The sequence below is a fragment of the Nylanderia fulva genome, unplaced genomic scaffold (assembly GCF_048542155.1).
Source record: "Nylanderia fulva isolate GAGA-0341 unplaced genomic scaffold, ASM4854215v1 Scaffold1, whole genome shotgun sequence".
Lineage (NCBI taxonomy): Eukaryota > Metazoa > Arthropoda > Insecta > Hymenoptera > Formicidae > Nylanderia > Nylanderia fulva.
Genome location: NW_028189192.1, coordinates 7,857,252 through 7,869,095, shown reverse-complemented (window position 1 = coordinate 7,869,095; position 11,844 = coordinate 7,857,252). Strand labels below are relative to the sequence as shown.

General features: G+C 38.5%; 1 protein-coding gene across 1 annotated transcript; it reads right to left on the bottom strand.

Annotated features, from left to right (window-relative positions):
• Positions 1-1,316: 1,316 nt before the first annotated feature.
• Cyp18a1 (Cytochrome P450 18a1) lies at positions 1,317-7,291 on the bottom strand. The gene is made up of 5 exons (XM_029322083.2): positions 6,781-7,291; positions 6,260-6,369; positions 5,486-5,915; positions 5,109-5,373; positions 1,317-4,336 (listed from the first exon to the last, which is right to left on the bottom strand). Exons 1-5 carry the CDS (start codon positions 7,130-7,132, stop codon positions 3,913-3,915), a joined length of 1,581 nt encoding a protein of 526 aa, XP_029177916.1. The 5' UTR covers positions 7,133-7,291; the 3' UTR covers positions 1,317-3,912.
• Positions 7,292-11,844: the final 4,553 nt, after the last annotated feature.

The window sequence follows — 11,844 nt, the reverse complement described above, 5'->3', positions numbered from 1 at the left end:
TTCTGTCTTCTGTATACGGCAGCCAGTTGGCTACTCGACCGACTCTTGGGCGACGAAAATGCGACGAAAAGTGACATATATATACCAAAGCGTAAAGCATAAAGGCCCTATTACTGGGTCAGCGCAATACAATGCAGCAACACGCGGCTACATGACTGCACATGGCGCACACGCGCATCTGGGATACCTACATATATCTGCGTTCTCATGCGCACGTAAGATATATTCTGTGATGGCAGGAAATGCGCCATTATCACAATGTATGTACGTCCCCGGGACGTGCTGACAGCCGGCTGAGCTGACCTTACGTAACTTGTGTGCGGTTTGGGGCCACTTGACTTTCGTGTCATTAACCTTACCTTACGAACGTAATGTGTACCCGACGACGATATTTCGTTAGAAACTCAGAGCGCGCGAGTTTCTCTTATGTAAGCGCTCGTCTCTCGCATTTGCGCGATGCCCCGCGAATTTTATTATCTCCTTCGTATGTCTGCGCGAGTAAACACATTACTTGTGACACAAAAGATCTATCAACTTTTCTAATCTTTCATTTGCTTCTATGGATGGAAATTGATGAGATTTTTATATTAATAAAAAAGCATCAGATTTGACAAAAGTCAGCTGATATATTGTATTGTATAATAATACTCTAACAATATAAATCTTAATTTAAAAATTACTAATTGGAAATTTTGACTATCTTAAAATGTTTTCTCGCGAATAACACGACAATTTCTTCGTCTTCACATTTTTTTTTCTAATTTGGCACTATTATAGCTTGCTTTTTAATCATCCAGTCAAACTCGCCAACCAGCGGGCTTCATATATCTATTCGTGCCTATTTTTAGCCACAGAATCGTGACTGCCTGGTTGTGTAAATTGAAAAAAGTGTACTACCAAATGCGAGAATACTGAACGGACCAGTGGAAGAGAAAGCTAGGCCCAGCTCAGTCCTCTTTCGTAGGCCTCGAGCAAAAGTTCTCGAAATATTGAGCGGCAGGAAGGGATGAGCGCGCGATCACAGAGATCAGAGTCGAAGGCCGATGGTGCAGCCGAGGAACCAAAAGTTTTTTTACTCATCTTTAAGAATCCGGTTCTTCGAGGCTGCAGTTTTCAGATGAAATTTTTCGCGGGAACGATCAATGAAGAATTCAACTTTTTGAAATACACCAAAGTCCGAGATATATCTTTCTCTTCCCTCTCCCTTCTTCTCTCTCTCTCTCTCTCTCGCTCTTTCTCTTCAGAATCTGTGATATGAATTTCCTTACATAATAAGCGGTTGGATTGTTGGGGATAAATGAGCTATTAGATTGATATTTCAACTGCAAAACATCTTTATTTCATAGAAAAAAAAAGAAACATTAAATAACACAGGTCGACGGGTGAACACAATGCGGCATTCTGCAATTCATGCGTGCTACGTGCTAAGATTAATTAACACCCTATCGGATAACTCGGGCGAAGAGAAAATTAAACTCTGCGCGCGCGCGGCATCGGATCTCTGGTATGGTGGAAGCGAATCAGTCGTCAAATATAAAAGAATACATAGCGTATTTCAGGGTTTTTTGGACTAAAAAAAGTTCCTCTACGTCTCTAGAACGAGATCCACCGCGCGCGCTCATTGTCGGTTCTAGGATGCACAGCCTGGGATACCTTTGGGAAATCGGATTGAGACGACGTCACAATGAGAATCGCCGACCGTACATCCCGGATCTCTTGGATTCACAGCCTCAGCCCGCACTCGCGCACCGATAACAGTGCCGATCGATGTTCTTTCAGTCTATTTCCGAACGATCGGCCACGTCGCGGCGGATGTCGCAACGGAATCTCACAACGACTTTCACGAAAATCGTTTTCGACCGATTTACATCGGCGTCGACAGGCACACCAAGTCTGCCTCGTATATCGCTAGAAAAAAGTGGACGAAACCGCGGATATCGGCGCGAGTGGTCTCGGGTACAAGGACAGTCTCGCATTCTCGTCAAACGGCACGTCGACCAGCTATATATCGTTAAATATACGTATACTGCATACAAGCTAAACGCATGTCAACGCGCTCATGCACGATCAAATGGATAATCTATTTACAAATGCAAATATGTTTTCTCACACTCTCTCTTTCTCACGTTATTTTTCTCTGTTCACAATTTTTCTTTACTTAATAGCGGATTGTTATCGTTATCGTGGACGAAAAAGGGACATCGAATCGCCATCCTCGTTCATCCGCGGAGATCTATGGGAGATAGACGGTGTTTGCGATTGTGATGACAGCATCTTTAGATAAGTAACATATCTGTCGAAACTGAAGCGCGAAGGTAAGATATGTCTGAGATGTCTTTGATTTGAAGTAATTGTATTGTAATAGAATGAAGATACCTCGTTTACTCACGAGACACAAAAATAATTTGACACATCGAAAACCCGTCTATCTCACCGACTATTTAAATTAAAAACTAATAAATACGAGGCTTAAAGATTAAAGGGAAACGGAGCAGAGTTACGTCGCAAAGCAATAAATATTCATGAAGAAAATCGGAGCTATGAAGGGTGAACGTAAGGAGAGGAGGTAGGGAGAAATGATTCGAACCGTAGGCTCCTTTTGTACTCTAACCCTTAGCTGAGGAGGATTTTTGTTTTTCTTCGATCATCTGATCGATTTTTGTTTATGCTATTTTCCAAAAAAATTAATTTTGCAGCTAAAAAAGATTATATTCGCTAATTCATTATTCTTATGATTCTAACGCCGATAAAATAATTATTAAAAATTTTTAATACAATTATAATAAAATTGAGCAATATCAATTTTTCAATGATGCCCCCATTGACGTGACTATTTTTCTTTCTCTTTAGAAACTTTCTTTAGATCAAATCTTTAAATTTTGTAAAAAGAAGCCACGTTTCTGGTATGGCGAGGTCATATTCACCTCGAATTAAAAAAATATAATACAAGAAATTTTGGATATAGATATTTTGTGTGAGACTTGGATTTTATAAAAATGATAAAAAACATTTGTTAGTAGTGATAGATTAATTTTTAAGAATTGGGAATGGTGTCTTATAAGATCTCGCCGTACCAAATTAAATGATGGAAATGCACCGATGAGCAATGAAAGACGTTTAAAACTGAACTTTTTCTTTATAACTAACTTACTGATTTTCTCTCTCTCTCTCTCTCTCTCTCTCTCTCTCTCTTTCTCTCTCTAGTAGGTATAAAATTATTTAGTAATTTATCAATTTTCTCGGAGGATCATCTCAACTCGTTTCAAATTATATACTAGGAAGACTATTTTAGATATCGGAAGAACGATCGATCATGCAATACACACACACATACACACACACGCACACATATTTTTCTAGGAAAAGAATTTTATTTCTAAGGAGAATATAGGAATTAATATCTCAAGTAGGGATAATTTCTAAATAAGTCTTAGCAATGTGCTAAGCAAAATTTTGTACCTCGTGCATTACTATAAGACAGTGAAAAATTGTTTTTTAATTTCGCAATTTTAATTGCACATACCCGCGATCGGCTCTCCTAATTTCTAATTTCTTTTTAAGTTATTTTTAATTTCTAAGACCTAATATATATGTATATAATTTTGATTAAAATTAAACTAAAAATGTCAATTTTTAATATATTTTTGTAAAAGAAATAATATCATATAAAATTTGTTTTCGTCTAAGATATGTAGTATTAAAACCCAAATATAAAATGTTCTACTCTAAAATCAACCCTCGATCGTTCTCCGATAATTAACATGCAAACACACAATCTTACGGGACTCTACCTCGGCGGATGCGCGCGTACATGGATGATCCCGTGTCGCAAAGTCTCTCTTGTTTTGTTGGATCTTTCTGCGGCAATAGGAACAACTACCGTGCCCGTAAATTCTGGAGCCCGCTGAAGACTCAATGGCTGCCGACGTTGCGCACGGGTACGTCATTAACCTCGGCATTGTTCAGAAAGTCGATCAGATTGTCTCTGTGCACCAGGCAAATATCGAAAGGATCCGGTGATATCGTGATGCCGGCGTTTTCCCGCAAACTCGGCAATTCTTTGCCTTCGGGAGGTCTTAGATCGAACATGTGCATCAACGAGCTGAAGTACAGGAAAAGCTCCATGCGAGCCAGCTGGAAACCCAGACACTCCCGTTTACCGGTCCCGAACGGCAAATAGGGCTTCTTCTGGTTCTCAAACTCACCATTGTTGAGGAAGCGGGAGGGTTCGAAAGCTTCCGGGTTTTCCCAGTTTTTCGAATCCATGTTTACCGCGTATAATAGAGGTACAACTTCAGTACCAGCCGGTATTGTGTAGCCGTTTACAATGACATTTCTGCAACACGAAGAGACGGATTGTTTCATCAGTAATCGATCGATCGAATCGGCAGTTGGAGGTCGAGGAAAAAAAAGCAAAAAAATATATTTTTCGTTACTAATAATTTCCTGAAGAAGCAATACGTAGTAGTACATGGCAGGTTTCACGCAATGAGTTTGATTAGTCACACATTTCAGCGTCAACTTGTACGGGGTACTAATCTATCGGTGAAGTCGGGCACTAACTTGACTTTTTACGCGCACGCACGTGCGCTCGTCACGCTCTTTCTGGCCACGTTCTCCGCGAAGAAGTGAAATTGTGCCGCCCGCGCAGTTTCTAACGCCGTTGCTTTCATGCGCGATCATTCCTAACGAGTTATTCTCGATATGTCGCGAGTCGAATATACACCTGTTTGACGTAGAATAGGCTCTTTGTCCGTACCGGTGTAACGGTGTCGTCGACCTCTCGAAGTCGCTTCGAACCAAAGGCGGGGCGGCCTGGCCGAAAAGCAGCCAGAGGAGCCACGCACCTTTGCTTTCACTTTTGCTCGCCGAATATAATCGTCCAAAATGATCGCGAGATTCTGATATGCCAGACACGGAAAGCCGTCTGAGGAGGAAGGCGTTGTGAAACCCGCTCTTAGCTCACGTAAAGGCAGAGAGAAAGGGAAAGGGCGCCGTGCGCCCGTGCATAGGATAAGTCGGATAAGAGAATAGATGGGGGAGAAGATGATCGAAAGATATGTATATTACGTGGGAAAATTAGAATAAATTGTTTGAGATTAATTTACCGTGTGGTGGCGTGTGTGGTTCCAAGCGGTACAACACTGATTCTGCGTAGAACCTCTTCAATGGTCGCCTGGGTGATCGGAAGCTTGGGACGATCCGCGAATGTAGGCAGTCTCTTTCTTCCTACCACCGCGTCCAATTCGTCTTGCACCGCCTTTGCCTTATCCGGATTATGCATCATTAGAAGTAGCGACCATTCCAGAGTAGTTTTCACAGTTTCCATCCCGGCGGAGAAGAGATCGCCCAGAATCTGCTGCATCTGACGATCTGTATAAAAAAAGAGAACAGTCTTTACAAAAAGCGTTTGCATTATAAATGCATTAAACGTAGAAACAGCGGTAAAAAATATCGAGATTTCCAAGTATCGATTGCTACTCACCATGATTTTTTCCTTCGAAAAGCTTTTTCTCTCGATTTTCATTCCTGGCTTGTTCAATCTCGGTCAAATAATTGTCCACGAGATGACGCGTGGTATTTTCGTTGTAGGTCCTTCTCTGCTCATCGATAGTATCTTGAAAGAATTGTGCCATATCCATCCGATTCTGCGAGATCTGCTTTTGAACTTCTTTCACGGAAGGCCAGCATTCCATAAACGGCATATAGTTGGCGGCCGACACTTTGGCAAAGAGCTTGAATCCCTCCTCGATGTGGCTCATGAATTTTTTGAATCGCAAGTCGTCGCGATGGAAACGCACTCCCATTATGAGATTGCAGATCACGTTACTGATCGACATACCGAGGGAATACGAGATATTTGTGGAACGTCCGTGTCGACTCGCACACCATTGTATAAACAATGTGACCTCGGACTAAATCAAAATATTACAGTCATTTAATTATCGAGCCTTAAATTTTGTCGAAATTTTTTTATCTTGTATGCGGCAAAAAAATTGTACCATTATCGCGTAAATTAATGAAAAATAAATTTAAAAGTAAAAATCATTCTTTCGCTATAAATAAAAAACGTTTCACGTATTTTTTTTTTGTAATTATAGACGCGTAAAAATGAAATAAATATTTCATCTCTCCCATAATATTGTTAAAAAATGATACAATTTATGTTTTAAGATATTATAGGCAAAAATTTACAGCAAAATGAACGGAATGCGAATAATAGATTACGTGTTGATTAATCTGAATATTTGACACTCACCGTAATCTTCTCTTCAAAATTTTGCTTGCCATTACTGAACATGCCAAACAACTTTCGGTGAAGAAATTTTCTTTCTGTTTTCCACAATTCACCGTCTGTGTTGACGATGCCTGTAACAATAACACATTGCAATAATTCTCGATTATCTATGACTTTGTTATCTGTCAAGTTTGACCATGTTTATATACTAAGAAGAAACCGTGATCGAAAAAAGCAAACCGAGAAATATAAAAATGATTACCAGAAAAAAATCACTCAAGAGGTTTTCCGAACCGCAAATTATTTTAGCGTAAACGTACTGTAAAAGATTAAGGAAAAAATATTTCGGCAAATATATTCGGAAATGGCGGCAATCAGTAAATATTTTTTTTATAAATCCAACAGAACGTGAATTCGCGCAAGAGATGAGCGAACCGCGCGTAGAGTGCTTTAACCTCCCTCCCCTCTTTCAAATGATACGAGAGCGAGCTAAAGTCGCGAGATAAAGCGTATTATCGGAATCTGCTGCGCTCGACACTTACCATATCCGCCGAGGATGTCGCTGAACCTGGTGTGCGGTCTGCCGCTGAATTCATCGCTACCAAATGTTTTTTTTATGATTTTAAAATCACTTAAAATGACGATCAGTTTATGGCCAAGTTTGAAGCTGCATATGGACCCGTACTGTTTTGCCAGTTTACAGTATTGCAGATGTAAGGGTTGTTTGGATTTCTGGATGGTGAACAGATAGCCGACGACCGGCATCCCCCACGGACCGGGTGGCAAAGAATTGAAAAACACTTGCTTCACTATCATCAAAACAGCTATGAACGTTAAAAGAATGATAGCGATTTTGATGTCCTTTATCGCGTCCAAGATCCATTCCACTATCATCTTGAATTCGATCAAGTACTATCGAGCAATCGATCGAAATCCAAAGCACTCGTAACGCTTTCCGCGGACTGTGTTCCTTCAGCTCTATGTCTATACTTGATCGCTGTCGCGAGAATAATGAACGGTACAATGTACAAATCGCGTCGCGATGACGAAGATATAAACTATGACTCAAGGGTGGGTTCTAGAGGGAGGTCCCAGCAGGTCAATTGACGAATAATTTTAGGACAGAAAAAGGAAGGGACCCGACAATAGAAGGGGCCCAAAGAAGAGGAAGAAGAAAAAGAAGAGTAGGAGAAAAAAAGAAAAGAGAGAGAAAAAATATCGGTCACCGCCGCAGCCGAATTCGCCGCTCGCTACGTCGTAAACCGTGCGAGCTACGAAAGGATTGAGTATGTACTAACATATACTTTCTTGTCCTTGCCTGTCTTATATACTGACTCATCAGCTGTGGTCCCCCGGCGGTCCCTTGTACAATGGAGGGGTGGCCGAACAGACAGAGAGAGAGGAACACACCGAGGGTGGGGCGATCCTGTATAGGTGGGGGATAGAATGTAGATGTTGAGTCCCAGGGGTGATGGTCATTTCCTCTTTGGGGGATGAAGTTGGTTCGAGACCACGTGGCCCTATGATCATTATTGGGTGGGACTATTGCGGTCCCCCGCGAGAGTCCAGCGTCGGCCACCCCGGTGGGGGATGCGGCGTGAGCTAACGCGCGAGGTCGCTCGTCTCGCTCGTGCCGCGTTTTGTAAGCGCGGCTCGCAGACGGCCCGACGCGACGCGACGAGCTGCGTCGTGCGTCCTGATGCTGTCACGAGAACTAGGTGTATGAAAAGAACTAGGTACGTGAGTCTGTGAAAATCCTTTTTACGTTTGTCTATTCCTTGGTTGGGTGTGTTCTTTCTATTTTACGTAGACATCTCCATGTTTGATCTTGGATTTTTCTCTTTAAGTTGGTCTCAGTGTCCCCGCGCCAAAAATCTCTCGCTTCATTTAGAAATATATCATTGGAAGCGTATAAACGATCTCAGAGAAATGTAACTCCGCGTCTGAGAGAATGGCTCGATTATTTCACTGATTAGATTATTGCGCTGTTGTATCGAGTTTAATTTAATCTAATATCATTGAACTGAAATACTCTCTCTCTTTGCTATCAAATTGAATTCAAGTTCAACCTAAAGTGTTCGATAATCTATATATAATTGAAACATCTTATAAAAGAACTATAGAACTGATAAATAAAAAGGTTTGAAGAAGGTTTAAACTCGAGAAAGTTATTGACAAGTAACTCTTTCAGTATCTCTTACAGAGATTATTCCACTTTTATAAAATCTCCTTATTTACTCATGTTAGTTATGTCATAACGCAACGCATTGCAATGTCACATTTTTATTTATAGAAAGAAAATAAGAAGCAACTATAATCATGAGTTTATAACAGAAAAGGAGCATCGTATATATAATTGCGTACATATAAAATACGTTTCATGTTTAATAAAACTTTTATTAACGCACGTAATATTTCTAAACATTTTAAATAATATTTATTAGAAATGTATCCAACAAATATTAATTATTTTATCTCACCATACATAATTAATCATTTTCTTTAAAGAAACAAATTATTATAATTAATCTCATTATATGTGGTATAAACTAGAGTAGTAAAACTCTCAATATTAAATTTAATATATAAAGAGTATAGGGAGATTCTTCTACATTCATGTCCGTGTGCTATTTGTATATGTTGCGTGAAAAGATTAATGAGGTTAACATTAAAATGCATATTCAATATTGATAAACGACAAGCATGAGTAATTTATATAGCGATTGAAAATATTACTCTGTGCACGGATATACGCTGACGCGAATACATTTTGTCGGTCGACTTGCGCGGATTATAACGTCGCAATAAATACCTATATACCTACGTGCTGGCGCGAAGAAATAACGGCCTGCCTTATAATCGGTTGCTTGCATCATAATTTGCGAATTGTGCCGATCGATGACTTTGCGCGCATCGACGTTGCCTCTCTTATCAAATCTTCGGGGTCATTTGGTCAAGACGCGCGACTTGCTCCAAGATTTCGGACGAGTCATAATCTGCGCGACGGCCGTCACGTGTAAATCTAATTAATCTCAATCGCGAATGCATTCATCGCGCGGACACCGATATTCGTAAACTTAATGAAGCCCGTAATTACGCAAATAGCAGTTTGCGAAGGCAGTAAATCACGAGCTCTTAAATGACTAATGATTCACGCGCTGGCTAACGAAGTATTATAAAATTATTAAGAACACACGTACATGTTACATGACAATCGCACCGATGTAATTGATATTTGATATGTGCGATAATTGGCTAATTAACGATTGAGGTCGCATATTGATGCGCAAGAAGTACGATAAGAAAGACAAAAAAGTAAGATTATCAAGATGCTTGTAGAAAGTTTTATTGTACCTATAAGAAATACCTATATATAGGTACGACGTGAGATACATTTGTTGAGGAGGAAATATAAGTCATTAATAATAGATGGAATAATAAATAAAAGGTTAATAGATAAAATTGTTCGTTTCGATGAGATTCCATCGATATAATTTTAGTAATAAATTTTCCTTGACGTCACACTTCGATTTCTGACTAATCACGATCGCGCATCATAGTACACACTTGCATCTCTGATGAGCTGTGTTTAGAAACAGATCAATGACCAGGGCTGCGTTTGGAAACGACCGCTTAGCGTCAAAACGTTTCTAAACGGGAATGGTATCCCTGGTCATTGATCTATTTCATCTGTCGCTGATACGTGAACTCGAGCGGTTCACATGTACTTCAAATTTATTAGTCACGAGATTTAAGAAACAACTGACGACAATCACCGATGATGTAATTGATAAAGACCATAATGTGAAGTAGAGAAGATTTCTATCAGTGTCGCTGATAGATAAGCTCGTCACGATATTACTATCTGTAATAATTTATTATACTGCATAGCCATATACATATTTAGTATCTATATAATTGACCAAGTACGGTTAATTATAAATATTAGACCAAATTTAGTCTAAAAATTAATTACACGTGCAACGTATTATATTAAATTTTACGTGATAATTAACATATTGACAATTCTTGAAATATTTTGCTTCAAGTTTATCTTATCTATTAAAAAAAACTTATAGGAATTAAAAACCAAAACATACTTGTTTTTTGTGTTACATAATTGAAAGATATATAATAAACGATAATATTTATTCATCGATATATATTTAATGAATATTCTCAAAATATATATAGCATAATCCATATAATTATATAATTATATAATTAATATTTATAATTATATAATTATATATTTAATAAATATTTAATAAATTTGAAGTTGATTATTTAAAAAGTAAAACGTTTTGAGAAAAATGTTCCATATGAAAGTTGTAAGATTTTGAGAGAGACATAATATCAAATTGCTTTTGAGTAATTTTTCAAAGTCAGTAAAGAGATAAACATAGTTTTCTTAAACGAAACTACCCTATTCTTTTACATAAATTAATTTCTCGTAATATTCGACATAAGAAGTTATGAGAATAGAATGGCAAGCCCCTTTTAGATTTGTATCATCTATTTGGTCTGTCACGCGCCTACATTCAATTAGTCTAATCTGTCCAATTCGTCTATTTGAGTATGTACGACAATATTTAAGGTCTGTAATCAGGTACGACTGTTCAAATAATACTTATGCTTAAATACTTATGTTCAAATAATACTTATGAATAATAGGTACTATATACATAGCTACCAGTTGCTTATCGAACATATATATCAATATTATATATATTATCAATAGTATTATTATAATTAGTATTATTTCAATTATTAGGTAACATATGTGTACGCGTTCTTAATAATTTTATTTAAACAAATGGTATCTGAGTGCATATTTTGAGTCTGTGGAAAGTATGCATGTATTTCCTCGTAGTATCTCGCGGAAACGGCGTTCTCCCTTTTTCTTCTGTTTCTTACGTTAGTTTACTATAGGATAAAGAGGAAAATCGCAATCACATAAATCGCACAAAACGTAATATAAACTAGTATTTAAGATTCATTAGTAGAATAAGCATATTCAACAGAAATAAGACACGAAAGAAACGAGAGAGAAATAGGAGATTATTTGTTTTTCGATAATCATACATCATCATACGAGAAATGTGAGTTTGCCCTGTTTCTTTTTTTTTGGGAGGGGAGATTTGATAAAAGCTAGAATTGATCAGAAAGCCTCGTATCATCATTTATAATCATCCGTAATCGCGTGTTCATCATGTACTTACACAAGAGAACGCAGGTTCACGAAAACAGTTTCAGGAATTGGATTATCCAACAGAAATTGATTTATATGATATCTCTCCCAGGCGGATCACTTGACGCCCACGGCAGACGGAATCGTTTTCGTTACGCATTTGAACGAATGAAACGCGTTCGTTTCAGTTTACGACGTTGTCCGTCTCTCCAACGAGCGGCAAGTCGCTTGCTGGCTCGCCAAAACTCGAGTCGTTGTCTACAAATGGAATTTTCATGGTATTAGCATTTTACGTTGAAGCGACGTCAGCGCAAGAGTCTCATAAAAAACCGTAAAGTTTAACTCGTGTTTCAATGCGCAAAATGCCTATCTCTTATCTTCTCCCAAAAACAAGAACATTTTCATTTAATGTTTT

Bases quoted from the DNA above. Each gene is read 5' to 3' on its own strand.
- Cyp18a1 (XM_029322083.2), bottom strand. From the start codon at position 7,132: ATGATAGTGGAATGGATCTTGGACGCGATAAAGGACATCAAAATCGCT. The intron at 5,916-6,259 runs GTGAGTGTCAAA...ATTTTGATTTAG, and splicing joins ATTTTGAAGAGAAGATTACG to TCCGAGGTCACATTGTTTAT. The intron at 5,374-5,485 runs GTGAGTAGCAAT...TTTTTTATACAG, and splicing joins TTTCGAAGGAAAAAATCATG to ATCGTCAGATGCAGCAGATT.